General features: G+C 42.9%; 2 protein-coding genes across 2 annotated transcripts; one reads left to right on the top strand and one right to left on the bottom strand.

Moving 5' to 3' along the window:
* Window positions 1–625: 625 nt before the first annotated feature.
* LOC123112008 (putative protease Do-like 14) lies at window positions 626–9,492 on the bottom strand. Its single transcript, XM_044532904.1, has 12 exons — window positions 9,343–9,492; window positions 8,940–9,269; window positions 8,801–8,824; window positions 8,554–8,685; window positions 8,336–8,460; window positions 7,960–8,250; window positions 4,609–4,739; window positions 3,802–3,922; window positions 3,622–3,711; window positions 2,215–2,319; window positions 2,028–2,119; window positions 626–1,946 (listed from the first exon to the last, which is right to left on the bottom strand). The coding sequence occupies exons 2-12, from the start codon at window positions 9,250–9,252 to the stop codon at window positions 1,871–1,873; spliced, it is 1,500 nt and encodes a 499-aa protein (XP_044388839.1). The 5' UTR covers window positions 9,253–9,269; window positions 9,343–9,492; the 3' UTR covers window positions 626–1,870.
* Window positions 9,493–9,578: 86 nt separating this feature from the next.
* LOC123112009 (putative protease Do-like 14) lies at window positions 9,579–13,500 on the top strand. The gene is made up of 9 exons (XM_044532905.1): window positions 9,579–9,999; window positions 10,099–10,238; window positions 10,329–10,607; window positions 10,776–10,909; window positions 11,037–11,157; window positions 11,395–11,487; window positions 12,696–12,761; window positions 12,845–12,942; window positions 13,089–13,500. The coding sequence occupies exons 1-9, from the start codon at window positions 9,708–9,710 to the stop codon at window positions 13,165–13,167; spliced, it is 1,302 nt and encodes a 433-aa protein (XP_044388840.1). The 5' UTR covers window positions 9,579–9,707; the 3' UTR covers window positions 13,168–13,500.
* Window positions 13,501–14,065: the final 565 nt, after the last annotated feature.

Below are 14,065 nucleotides of genomic sequence, written 5' to 3'. Positions count from 1 at the left end.
TACAAATTAACAATTTTGCATACATCACAACTATAAATGACACACATGAATATGCTCAATACTTAATGGTCGATATGAGATGAAAACATGTTATATGACAGAAGTGTCACTGCCATGTGTGTCCTCTTGTTTGCTAGGTATCCATTGGGTATCCCTGGAGCAAGTTTTGAATCCATGCTCAGCCCAAGAGTTCAGGGGTATCCACCCGTGACAATCCACCTCCAAACCCTTGCTCAATGGGCTGGATATCCATGGATACTCGGATCCATGGATAATATTGACTATCCCTACTTATTGTTAACACTTGAATACTCACTCTCCAGCTTAAAATAACACTACAATATTTCAAAACATACACAATTATTGTCCGGTAACTACACACAATCTGTATGACCAAAGTTCCAACTTAAAATGGCAAGTGTGATGACATAACCTGTCAACTGATTGCGACAACTTTTTTCACAAAAACATGTCAATATGGGATTTGTTTCATAGCCTCCGGTGAGGCAAACATCTTCTTTCGTAGCCCACACTGAGGCAAACACATAGGTAAAGACACATTGCTAATCAGACGGTTTGCGAGATAAATCGTTATTTTTAAAATTCGGATTTAGCAATTAATGTGATGTGATGATATCTACATGATGTGTAAGACTCCTTCATGCATGTGCTTTTTCCTTTATAGGCAAAATCCCATTGGACAGCAGCCGCATACCACAGGAAGACATGCATGCACACGTTGCTACTCCCTCCGTTCTTAAATTAATACAAGTCCTTTTAGATATTTCAAATGAAATATAACATACGGTTGTATGTAAACATATTTTAGAGTGTAGATTCATTCATTTTGCTTCGTATGTAGTCACTTTATGAAATCCCTAGAAAGACTTATATTTGGGAACGGAGGGAGTACTTGCTGCTTAGAATTTCCCAAAAATATTCCCCCAGAAGAAATAAATACTGGATTATACTACTCCTATATCTTAAGTAGAATAATACAGGATTATACTATTCCTTCTGTCTACTCCTATATCTTAAAGTACTATCAGACCAAGCAGACGCTAACCTGACTGAACACTAATCCTAATTATATTAGTACTAGCATAATATACATATCAGTTCTACCCATAAGGGGCAAAACGAAGTTGATCCATGGATAATATTGACATCCCTACTTATTGTTAACACTTGAATACTCACAGTCCAGCTTAAAATAACACTATAATATTTAAAAACATACACAATTATTGTCCGGTGACTACACACAATCTGTATGACCAAAGTTCCAACTTAAAATGGCAATTGTGATGACATAACCTGTCAACTGATTGCGACAACTTTTTTCACAAAAGCATGTCAATATGGGATCTTGTTTCATAGCCTCCGCTGAGGCAAACATCTTCTTTCATAGCCCACGCTGAGGCAAACACATAGGTAAAGACGGATTGCTAATCAGACGGTTTGCAAGATAAATCATTTTTAAAATTCTGATTTAGCAATTAATGTGATGTGATGATATCTACATGATGTGTAAGATTCCTACATGCAAGTGCTCTTCCTATATAGGCAAAATCCCATTGGACAGCAGCCGCATACCACAGGAAGACATGCATGCACACGTTGCTACTTGCTGCTTAGAATTTCCCAAAAATATTTCCCCGGAAGAAATAAATATTGGATTATACTACTCCTATATCTTAAGTAGAATAATACTGGATTATACTATTCCTTCTGTCTACTCCTATATCTTAAAGTACTATCAAACCAAGCAGACGCTAACCTGACCGAACACTAACCCTAATTATATTAGTACTAGCATAATATACAAATCAGTTCTACCCATAAGGGGCAAAACGAAGTTGATTCCCTGTTAGCCACACCGCTTTTCGGTGAAAAGGGTTCCGTCCTCAACCCGTCGAATAAGATAACGTCTCCCAAGTGGCCACCTGCGAGCAAACGATATATCAACACACAGATGCTAACGAACTACACTGTTTCTTAGTTCCTACACTACCAAATTAGAGTACCTGTTGAATCCACTAGTAGGATTAAACCTGCCGACGTCGATTGTTCTGGTTGTGGCTTCAGATCTGCGACCTCTCACTGTTTTCACATCAAACTGGATGGGATATACAAATAGGACACAATAAGCTACAATCAGAACGTCAGTGGGAATAATAGCAAACACTTTATGCACTAATATTTACACTAAACCTTGAGGCTTATCACTGCTTCCATCTGGTTTCCGTCTTTTGTTGGGTCCAATTTCTGTGTCTCCAGCATGTGCTGAGCGCACGTATCCAGCAGTATGCCACCCAACTAACAAACAGAAAACATATATGTTGTTAAACAACATTGTGCAAAATAACAACAGTTCCTGGTGTTAACCAGATGGAACCTACTAATATAATGCCACCAGTGATCACATATCTGCTTTTCTAATGCTACGTATCTTCGTATTTGGGTCCGGAGAAGGGTCCCAGCATTAGCCCAAATCCACGCACTTCACCAACAAGGAACCTACCCGTCTCCCCCTTTCTTTCAGATGCATGCCACTCGTGGCTGATGTTCCCGCTGCAGGACTGACACCCCCGCATATGATCGACATCCTGCAGCATGTGCTCCGCAGTCATGGAGGAAGGCAAACGGCCAAAGCACACCCCTTTAGACACCTTCCCTACAAATAGGAGCCCAAGGGTAGAGGGAAGGCCGATCACGCTTCTTTTGTAAACCCTAATTATCCAACAGCAATATGAGGTTTGTTTGTCCATTACAAGTTGGCCGCGTGTGTGTCTTGGGTCTTGCCCCCTGAGTCTCGCACATCCTAGCGGCGAGTCCTAGATCAAAATTGAGTATCACAGGATACAGATCAAGCAGCAGGAACCTCCAGCAACTATCACAAGTAGTGTTCCCATAACCTCAAATGGAGTAGCAGCCGGGCACCAAAAGGAGCTGAAGATTCAGTAGTGTAACCCCTAACATGCACTAGAGCAGCAGCATCTGATGGGTGATGGACAATGGAACTTGGAATGCACCAGCTGTGTTCGATAACATGAGGGGTGGTCAAGACGATACCAGGGAGGCAACAAAGGGGGAGGCTCAACTCAACCATACGCGATGACCTTGGCAACGTGATAGGGTGCTGCTAGGGAGAGGGCACAGAGATGGAAGGCGAGATCGGCTGGTGCTATCAAGCAACAAGGAAGATGACGAGCACCTGGGTGACAGATGTGGCCAGAGCAGGTGAATAGTCCAAGCCTCCAAGGGTGCGGCAACCAGTGACACGATGACACATGCCATGATGAGGATTGACCCATGCATGGGCATCAAGGCAAGTAATTTAGTAATACTGTCGTGGAAGAAGGGCCATCCACGGGTTGAGAAAGATGAAAGTTAATTCTCGATCTAGATCACATACCGACAATTCCCTCCTCTGGGATTACAACAGTAGGAAAAATGGAATCTTCTCCAATCCCAACCTATACTTTTCATATCCTGTGAACCAAGCAAGGAAGTGAAGTCGTTTTCCCATTCCCACATCCTATTTCCCATCAACCAACGCCTTCTTCAGCAATTTCTTCATGCCCATAATAATAAACTTAATGTTACAAGGATACAAACCTCTGCAGCACTGGAGAAAGGTACATCATTAACATGAGTGATGATGTCCCCGACCTTTATCTCAGAATGTTCAGCTGAAGGTACTTCGACCTGCAACACAACTCGTAAGATAAGAAAAATATGAAACTCCCAATTTCGTGGATCAATGCAAGAAGTAAGTGCGGCAGAGAAAATGCATACCTTCTCCACGATCACACCACGGACCTCAGGGAACACTTGATGTATCTTTTCAAGTGCAGCAAGCTGTTCATCTTCGTTAAGAGTTTTAACTCGCAGTCCATGCAACGGTCGTATGACCTTCCTGCGTCATGACATTGTTTATTTTAATAAACTATGATATAAAGTGCAGCAATAATAGACCACACTTCTTACTAACTTGCCTACAATCTATCAATGAAGGTGTAGCTTAATTAGAGTAATGAGAAGGTAATGTTAAAAAAAAGAGTAATGGGAAGGTGGGAAAATTAAGTACTAGCGAAGAAAGAAGAGCTTCCAACATACCACACATTAAAATGAGAATATTGACATTGTTGAATCAAAGAAAGTATATAACAAGAAGGGTGTTTAAACTGTGCATTCATCTTTTCAGATAATTAACTTGCCCAGACTGACCATTAGAGGGCAAAAGAATTCCTTTAACTCTAGAGCGGTAAAGGAGCTCATACAGTTAGCTATGTAGAAAAACATTTGTCATAAAGAAACAAAGTTCTATTGCTGCTTTATGCTCTGTTGGTAGCTCAATCTAACTATATAGTTAACACACAACTGTTGGTAATGTTTGAACCATCGACGGAATCCCCACAAAGAAAAATACTAAGAAAAACGAAACACTAAACTTCAAAGTAGAAATCTAAAAATAGCCTAGTCACTTCAATATCATGCATAACATATTTTGACAACCACTATTGTGATTCTAACTATGAGCTATAAAATGCAAGCCTACTTGATATTTCCTTTTAACAAAACATAAGTAACAAAAAGACATACTTGAAATCATTGAAGTGCTGTAAACACTTCAACACAATGAAACCTGGAAGGAAAGGGGTCTCTTTCTTGTCATAGAAGTTCATGCCGATGATATTTCCATCAAAATCCATCAGAGGACCCCCAACACCTCTCTGCAAGAAATATAATTATCACTGTAGCAAACGTACATGACCAATTATGAAGAAATTTCCTAACATATAACATTCTGGCAGATTTATATCCGTGGCACAGCTGACAAACTTCAACATGGACACTTAAATAAATATTGTCATTCAAAACAGAGTTGGTGATATAAGAAACTGTAACCAAATAAATTTTTGATAAGTTCTTCAGTGCAAATGCTCATACATCTTGGATTAACAAACGTTCCTTGCAGGCAAGCAGCGGTAGCGGGTACGCTAACCATAGATAGTGGTAAACACAGACTGCAGGCTGTCCTTTCAAAGGTTTGTCTAACAATCTCTGAACGAAGAATGTTGTTGGTGATTAATTCCGCCGATCCTGGTATACATACAATTTAGGTGTTGAGTCAGGCAATGAGGGCACACTGTCATAGACTTCGGAGATGATGGAGACAATGATGTACCCAGGTTCAGGCCCCCATGATGGGTAATAGCCCTACATTCTGACATGTGTACATTGATGTGAGGTTACGGATTATAAGAACTAGATTGGACCTACAAGCTAGGCCTTGTGGTGTTGAGTTGCTTCTCTTGTGAGTTTAACCATCCCCGGTCCCTATGTTGGGGTCTCTGAGGTCTTCTATATATGTGGAATATCTTCCATGATGGAGACAACGATAAGTCTTGCAGTCAAGGCTTCGACTTCTTCTCTGAGTGGTACTCGTGGAGAGCACCTCCTGAAGGAAAATATCTCCTTGAATTATGGGGAATATCTCCTTGATTGGTTTAGACCACAGATACTTGCAGGGTACTTGGTTTGTCTACCCCGAGTCATTCCCTTATATGACAGGGTGCGGGCGCACACAATGCCCCAGGGTATTGTAGGGAGAAGCCGCTATCGTGTAGAATACAGTACATCTTATCATAGTTCTCCAAAACTCATCGGCAAATGTGGCAACTGATAATGACTCCCAGACTTGTTTTACGGAGGAAAATTGCATTGCCATTGAATTCGAACAGATAAAACCATGGATACTGGATTAGCTGGAATGGGCTTCGAACCCAGATATAGATCAACTGATAGATCTAGAACAGTGTTAGAACTTAGAAATCGGTACAGGTCGGTGGACGTTCGCTCACAATCCGTCAATCTCAAGTGAACCCAAAAATGGAATCACTGCGGCAGCTATTACAGGCTAGACGCCGCTGCAGCTTTCCTGAGTTGACAGGGCTATCCGAGTGACCACATCGGCGGAGACATGGTTGCTGGCCTGTCGCAGCAGCTCCTGTGCAGCGTCGATAGATGCCTGGATCAGGCTTCTCTCCTCCACCCACCAGAGCACGAGCACCATGGAAGGCAGATGTGTATTAAGGAGATGGCGAGCTAGCAGAAGAACTGAGGAAAGTTGTGTGCCTGCAGCGTCGGGGTAGAAGAAGGCTCAATTTGCGGTTGCTAGACTGTGCTGTGCTTATTTTATAATCGGATGTGGGAAAATAGTCATGGAATTAGAGATAAGTTGGCTAAACAAACACCAAAATAGGCAAAAGCTGGTTGGATAAGCTGGATTACCATAATCCACTGCAATGCCAAATGCAGCCAAAGATGTGTGCCTGTGTAGCACCGATCACACTAGGAAGTCTGGACGTGAACCCTCTAGTGGGCCTGGTAGCTGTTCTTTTGTTAGGTATGAATCAGATGTATAATAAAATATGTGGCCCACCTAGTGTGCTCATCTCCTTAAAGAGAAAAATACACATACTAGAGTCAGCGAATCGGAATCATCGGATTCACAAACCCCTTCTCCGATTTGCAAATCGGAGATGTGTACCCCCATCGAATCTGATTCGCCGGACATAGCGAATCTGAATAGCGAATCAGGTAACTATATACTGCTATAGGTATGATGCACCATTTTCTTTTGCAAGAAATTTCTGGAATTTCATACAAGAAATACTGGTACAAACTGTTCTCTCTAAAGGTGGAAAGGCACGGTAACTTGAAGCTGAACTATGGGACTATCACACTAATACCTAAGGAGGCGCGAGCTAACCAAATTCTAATGAGCAGTTTCACTGTAGTATCAAAACAATTAAGTAAGTTTCTTTAAATTACACCTTTTTTGCCAAACTATAATGAACCACTCTTAATGAGCAGTTTCACAAAACGACAACACACTTTCAGAGAACCACTGTGGCAGTCATCAGCGAACCAGCCCCTAGCCCAAGTTATGGGAAGAGTAGTGTTCAGTGTTCACGCATACAGCATACTGTAGCGGGTGGAGATGTAGCACAATAGATCCTAATCTCATCCAATCAAATAAAGAGATAAGGATTGTATTTAGAAAGTTAACGATACAGAACTAAATAGTTAATAAATTATAGATAAGAGATGAGATTAGTTTCCTTTCAATTAGAGATATTTTGTTTAAGTTGGAGATTACTCCCTCCGTTCGGAATTACTCGTCGAAGAAATGGATGTATCTACATGTATTTTAGTTGTAGATACATCCATTTTTGTGACAAGTAATTCCGAACAGAGGGAGTAGTTTCTTAGCTATCAAGTCAAGAAATTCCATATAAAAGGAACATGAAGTAATCAAGCCATAATTAATCAAAAGACTCAACAAAACCTCTGAGCCTCTCAGGGATTGAGCCCTGACAGCCCTAGATGAGGATGAGTGCTCTACCCCTGGTCTCCAGACCTTTACCCAGTTTAGCACATGACAGTGGCAGGTGTCTCCCATCCATGAAAAACATAGTTCCAGAAAACTAGCACCCAATTTCTTTCCTTGTGTCACTGAGAGATGGGCCACAACTGTCAGTTTTTAAAGAGTGGTTTTCTGAAACAATAAAATGGAATAGAGGTGGTTTGTTGAAATTACTTAAACTAGGTCCCCTTGATAGTTTGGCAAGAAATGGTGCAGTATACATAATTTACCCAGATAATTAATTGGTTATGATTAATAGGAAAACTTGGTTTATACTCAGTTTTTCTGAACAAGTTCATATGGGATGTTGCCATAATTAATGCATGGGATACTACAATGTCCTTCCAATGTCAGTGATGGAGATGCAACAAAAACCTAAGATCAAGGTTGCTACAGTTCTACGAATGGTGCTCAAATAAGGAACCAAGCACAGCAAATCTGCAATATATGTTTTTTTAGTAAACTATATAATTGTTGCTTCAGGTATCAATTTGCATAATGACTTCAGTCGTTTGGGTTACCTTTGAAATCCTGCAAGATGAAACAAGAAGCTCCTCACAATCAAACTGGCTTCTTTTTGGAACCAGTTTCCCCAAAGCAGCGTTCAAGCTCCAAGGCTTACAAAGACGGCCTACAGCTACAACATCTTTTGGATGGCGCTCATAAAAATTGAAAATTCTAGTGTCCGCACTGAAACTTCTCGTTGGCAGCTGCAAAGTTGAAGGAACTTCAACCACACATACGTTGTAAGAAAAATCGACATTTGAGACTGAACCCTCGAGTACTTCTCCACTTGGTAAATGTACATCGATCTATAAAAATTATCAGATAGCAAAGTAAGTTGACTGTTTAGATAATAATAATATGATAATGAAGAAAGCAAAAGAATGCGGCAACCTTAAGTTGATCAGCCTGCTTATCTTGGTGCGGCCATTTAACTAAACTTGCAGATGTTACCACATAACCAATACCCATCAGAAACTCGACAATAGTTCCGGAGCAAGAGAAGAGATGCTTGTTTCCTGCAGGGAACAGAAATAGAACTTGTTGTGGCATAGCAAAACGAATACTACTACTTAACATAAATAATAACATGCTGAAATAAAGTTATTCACCTGAATATGACTGAAGTCCAACAATAGACTTAGCAAGTTGTAATGTGAGTTCCTCGACTCTCCAACTTGTATGCTTGAGCTCAGATACTCTCCCGAACTCATCCATCGAATCATACGGAATCCATTCAAAATCTTAAAAATCAAATTGCAACACCCTTCACTAAATGCGAAGCACTAACGGATAAACCAAACTTGTTCCTTCTTCATATATAGGAATCAAAAATGGCAAGAGAAGCAAATAATTAACCTGGTAATGGTTTTTCGACCTTATCTGCAATAAGTTGGTATGGCAACCAAGTTATTATAAAGTGAAGAACAGCTTGTGTATATATTTAAAAGAAGGAAGACAAGAATAACTGTAGGAGGGAAGAGGGTGAATTGCCCACCAACAGGGACTGCCTTCCTCCACCGAGGGGTGTAGTAGTAGTACTCCTCTCTGCCCTTTACCGACGCCTCGAAATCGAGCCTGTGTTGACGCAGTTCCTCTCTTATCTTGAGGGCCCTCTCCACGGTTTCTTCGGCCTCCCTTTTCTTACGTTGCTTCTTTAAGCGCCTGTTCTGGATCCGTTCCTCCCTCATCCTCAGCTGTCGTTTCTTACTTGCCTTGGTGTCGTCATCGACGCCGCGAAGATTGTAGAAATCTGTTGCACATAGCTCATCGACGCCAGAGGTGGTTTCGCTGGTTGATACCTCTTCCATCTGCCGGCTATGAGGGGCTGCGTCCACCAGAGATGTGCGAAAAGTTGGTGATTTTTGTGGGCGGGGGAGGCGGGGATTAAGAGCCCATACCTGAAAAATCAATGCCGGGGCGGCGATGGCGGCGCGCGGCTGAGATGATGCGGCACGGCGGCGGACGCTAGCGAAGAGACGCGCCGGGTTGGATTGGGGGTTGGGCAGGTCGGAGCAGCGTGCAAGAGTGAGGGGAAAGGTTTCGATGGTTGGGATTCTATGGCGCGTGATCTGGACGGCGGAGATTCGACGGGCCGTGTTACCATGGGGTTCCGTTTCCGTCAGAAGGAGCCAAATGATGTCTTCTGTTAACATGGCGGCCATTAAAGGGGCCGCTTTCTCCTCCAAGCTCCGACCACGACCCGCTCTCTCCAGCGCGCCGCCGCGCCGCCGCGCCGCCGACAAGGGAGAGGAGAGGAGAGGAGATGCCGCCGAAGAAGAGAAATCGGGAGGAAGGGGAGCACCAAGACCTAGACAAAGAAGCCAAAGGTACGTCCGGAGGGGGCTTCGATGCCCGCGCGGTGTCCTTCCTGTTCGGCCATGCCACTGACTCGGAGCCGGCGCCGGAGCCCGCTTGCCCTCCATCCCCCCCCTCCTCCTCCTCCTCCGACGAGAACAAGTCGGACGACGACGACGATTTCAGCGCGGAGGGCTTGAGGGCGAGGGACGCTGCGCTCAGCGTGTCCAGTTCCGTCGTGTCCATCGCCGCCTCCACTGGTAGGTAATTTCTTGTTGCCTTTGCAGATTATTGCCTCCATGGAGTATTGTATTGCCTCTCACACAGCAATTTGTCTCTTGGCCTTTCCAACTGGGCAGATGGGGATGCTCCGAACACCTTCGCCTGCACGGGCACGGTGGTCGCTCATGAGGCCTCTTCCACCTGGATCATAACCTCTGCAGCTCTCATCAGGAAGCCCGAAAGCGACACCGAGGTGCACGAACCTCACGCCGTCAAGGTCAGCAGCCAGCACCATTGCATTACCTGCCTAGCTCCATCAGTTGCTCTGTTTCCTCATAATGTGTTGATTGATTGGTGAGGGTCGCAGATCGAGGTGCTCCTGAATAACAAGAAGGTTGTCAAGGGGCGGTTGCTCATGTACGACTTGCTGTATAATGTCGCCATTGTTTCCATTGCGCGAGCCAATCTCCCCGCGGTCATACTCGACGACCTCCCGGACACTTATTTCTTGACGCCTGGTCCGGTGGTTGCTGTTGCCAGGAAATTTGAGACTGGGAGGCTGCAGATGAAATGCGGGGAAACGCTCCGTGCAGTTTGCGAGTTAGATTGCGATGAACTCATGCTCAGCACTTGCCAAATTGAGCAGGTAAAAGTTTATTTAAAAGGATAAAACTCAACACTAGTCTTACTGAGCTCTGCTTCTGCTTGTGTTGATAGAAAGTAAAGCTCCACAAGTCCTCTCATATTTCTACGGGTGTCTTTCTTATTGATCTCACTTAATGAATACTTGTTCGTATTCAATTATTTATATCAGAATTTTTTCATTGGGGGCCTTCTGGTGGATTTAGAGAAAAGGATTCTTGGGATGAATTTCATAGACGAGAGAACCACCCCCTTCTTGCCAGTTCAGATTGTTGGGAGATGCCTTAGACACTTCAAAGCATATGGGTAAGCTATTGTGTTCAATTTATCAGTTTTCTTGACTTTCTAGCATAATTCATAGTATTATATGTGAGGTGTTTACTTGTTATTGCCGAATATTAATGCATGCAACCAAATTTTGTGGTGACTGCAGGGAAATCAAGCAACCTTGGCTTGGAATAAGGGGTCGTTCCCTTCACTTGATGGAATCAGCCAGACTGGAGGAAATATGCCATAACTTCCCTAAGCCACCTTCTGGAGTATTTGTGGACATGGTACTTATCCACCCTCCAACTCTCCAACCCATGGTCCCACACGCAGGCCACTTTTTTAAAACTCTTTTCCTTTTAATCAACTGCAATTACTTTTATTGGGACACCTAATAAGATAGCTAGCATGAGATGCGACTGTTCAGTAAATGATCTGAGGATTTCAGGTGGTTGTGTTCTGCTTGCTCTTTCTCTGTCCTTGGTTTGCATTGACTTAATCTGTTAATCACATATATTTCATAGATTCCTGAAGCAACATCTGCAAATTGTGGGGGCGTCGAGGTTGGTGATATCCTTAATCAACTTGATGGAGTTGTTTTGCACTCTACAGCACAGGTATTGTTTTTTGGAGGGGAAATGTTTATGCTACTATGGATGTGTACAATATCGAAACTGCCATAAAGTAATGCACTTCCGTTCTTGTCACTGCCAGTCCTACTCTCTTTTTCTTTAGTCCTGATTTTAATTTTGTGGGTTGGGTTGTCATAACTTTTGGAGGCAGGTCTACAGAAATTGTGTAATAGATTTTGAGGATTTTAGAAACTGTTTTCAAATAAATACAATCGGGTTTGATAATTTTTTTTTGATTATAATTGCTTTGCACCTAGTTAAAATTTAGGATGATGGATCTTAAATTGTGTGTTCATAAGTACTACTCCAGTGACAAATACGTACCGTTTTAAAGATATTGGTCTATATTGAAATATTTAGTTTGGATAGATCAATGTCGTAGTAGATTTTCCTTGACATATTTCATAACATTACGATGTTATTAGTGTTAGGCTTCAAACTGCTTGCTGATGCTATGTAGAGTATGTCTTAGCAAGAAGGTATCATTGCAGTCTGCATACAAGTGTTATAGTACCATCCATCTGGAGAGGAATGCAACCTAGTACAGTAGGCAATCTCCTTATCAAAACTTAAGGCCCTCGCTGCATTGAGCTGAAGAAACTGATGAACTACACTAGTAATTTTGATGGAAGAGCCAAATGCCAGCAACTCTTTGTCTATACTATTCATGGGTTCTATGTCCATATGTCTTTCGGGAGAATATTATTTTGACCTATTTAGGTTACACAAGTAAAAGAAAATCATTCAGCATAGAAAAATATTGACTTTTGGCTCCTAAACTTTCTGAAATTCACATTTGGTCCTGTGAGGTTTGGCTGCTCAAGTGAGTGATATTGTATCCAGTGCTTCCCTCTCCCTGCTTCCCTGCTCCTCTTTACCTAAATCCTTCCCTTCCTCCATCCCTCTCCCCTTCCTCTTTTCTTTTCGGCCGACGCTAGGCGTCAGCCGACTGGTTTGAGCTTTTATCAGCCGGATCCGCAGCCGCACGATCTGTCATCACCGACTGGCTCTTTTATAGGAGTAGAGAGTAGAGATAACTTGGCAGTTCCAAGAAGTTGCACACATCCACTATTCTACCTGACTTGATGTCCATTCAACCTTGCAGTGTACTTTTCGTATACGGCAAATCAGTTTTCATCCCTGAATTGGTTCCCCTTAACTTTGTGGAGCTTATGGTTTTTATCCATCCTCAGCTTACTTCGATGCTCCTGGACAAAATGGAGGTTGTGATGCATGAGCGCAGACCGGTCATCCTCAAGGTTAGTTCAGGTACCCGCCTGCCTCGGGTGTTTTAGTTGCTTCACCCAAGTTAACATCAATGGATCTGTGCGTTTCTGAACAGGCACTCATCCAGAGACCCAATGACGGGGCAACGGTTGCTGCAGAGTTGATAGTAGCCGAGCGTCCCCCCGGCGAATGTCATACGTTATTGAACAACAGGTATGCTGTCAATCTGAGAGTCGCGCTTGTATGCAGTTCGGGACTCAAACACGTCCTCGTTTGTGTCGATGATTTACGGTACTTCCATTTTTTTTACATGATATAATGCGTGGCTGATTTATGCTGAGATTGGTTATCTATTGTAGGTGGAGACTGCCCCCGCCAACAGTGTATTATTGGGGCCACCCGGATATATGTGATTGGGTTGATGACGACTCTGACTGATTTTCAGCAGCAGGTGTAGGTTGTTTTACTTCGTTTCATCGCTGTGCAACAGCTCGGTTGACCCTGACAAATTCAGCAACAACTCCCAGGCTGAAGAGTTTTGTTCTGAGTAGTAAGTACGAGAAAGAACGGATCGAGTTAAGATAAGCTTACTGAATTATATATGGGCTCGCCTAAGATATACCCTCACGCTAGCTTACTGAGTTGCTCGTTGACTTCTATTTTAGTTTTCTTTTATGAAATGCACTAGACGTCCCTAAACTAATCCGGGCAGAATTTCTACTAGAAATGACGAATGCTTAAGAAATGTATGGTTTGTTGAACTTTTGAAAATTGTCATTCAAGTTCTTCTAGTGTAGTAAGCATGTCATCTAGATCCAAACTTGCTCCGATTCCGTCTGGTCGGACATGAAGCCTTGTTAACCAAAGCCATTTGGGGACAGGCGATGTCATCAAGTGTAATTGTTGGACCCATGTTAGATATAGGGTCAAATGGGACCAAGGCATCTCTAACACTATATAGGGTCAAATGGGACCAAGGGCATCTCCAATACTGAGCCTCCAAATGTACACACTATTTGTCTACGGACATGTATATGCAGTCCTGTGTGTATATGGGAGCTCATCCCCGTCCTCTAAACATCTGCTCTTGATTCTTTAAAGTCCATAACACTTAAAATAGTTATAGAAAATAACACAATGCATCCATAAAATAACTTGCAAATATTCCTAGTACCGGGTAGCTTCTCAAAGGGGAACCCGGCAGCAGGCTTGCCACGGGGCCCAGAAGGCCCACCAAGGATTTGGTGACAGGAAGGAGCCTGAAGGATCAAATAAGCACCCAAGAGACCATCTTAGCCTCCATTCAATATGATGGCGGTCAAATTGGATCTGCCTC

The sequence above is a fragment of the Triticum aestivum genome, chromosome 5B (genome assembly GCF_018294505.1).
Source record: "Triticum aestivum cultivar Chinese Spring chromosome 5B, IWGSC CS RefSeq v2.1, whole genome shotgun sequence".
In the NCBI taxonomy this organism is placed as follows: Eukaryota; Viridiplantae; Streptophyta; class Magnoliopsida; order Poales; family Poaceae; genus Triticum; species Triticum aestivum.
Note: the sequence above shows the minus strand (reverse complement) of the source record. Positions and strands in the feature narration are given on the sequence as shown.

What these genes read in the sequence shown, in the direction of transcription:
- LOC123112008 (XM_044532904.1), bottom strand. Translation starts at nt 9,252, where the DNA reads ATGGAAGAGGTATCAACCAGCGAAACCACCTCTGGCGTCGATGAGCTA. An exon ending in GAGGAAGGCAGTCCCTGTTG is followed by an intron (nt 8,825 to 8,939) that starts GTGGGCAATTCA and finishes AACTTATTGCAG; the next exon opens with ATAAGGTCGAAAAACCATTA. An exon ending in CATCTTGCAGGATTTCAAAG is followed by an intron (nt 4,740 to 7,959) that starts GTAACCCAAACG and finishes TATTTCTTGCAG; the next exon opens with AGAGGTGTTGGGGGTCCTCT.
- LOC123112009 (XM_044532905.1), top strand. Translation starts at nt 9,708, where the DNA reads ATGCCGCCGAAGAAGAGAAATCGGGAGGAAGGGGAGCACCAAGACCTA. An exon ending in GTCCATCGCCGCCTCCACTG is followed by an intron (nt 10,000 to 10,098) that starts GTAGGTAATTTC and finishes CCAACTGGGCAG; the next exon opens with ATGGGGATGCTCCGAACACC. An exon ending in TTTTGCACTCTACAGCACAG is followed by an intron (nt 11,488 to 12,695) that starts GTATTGTTTTTT and finishes ATCCATCCTCAG; the next exon opens with CTTACTTCGATGCTCCTGGA.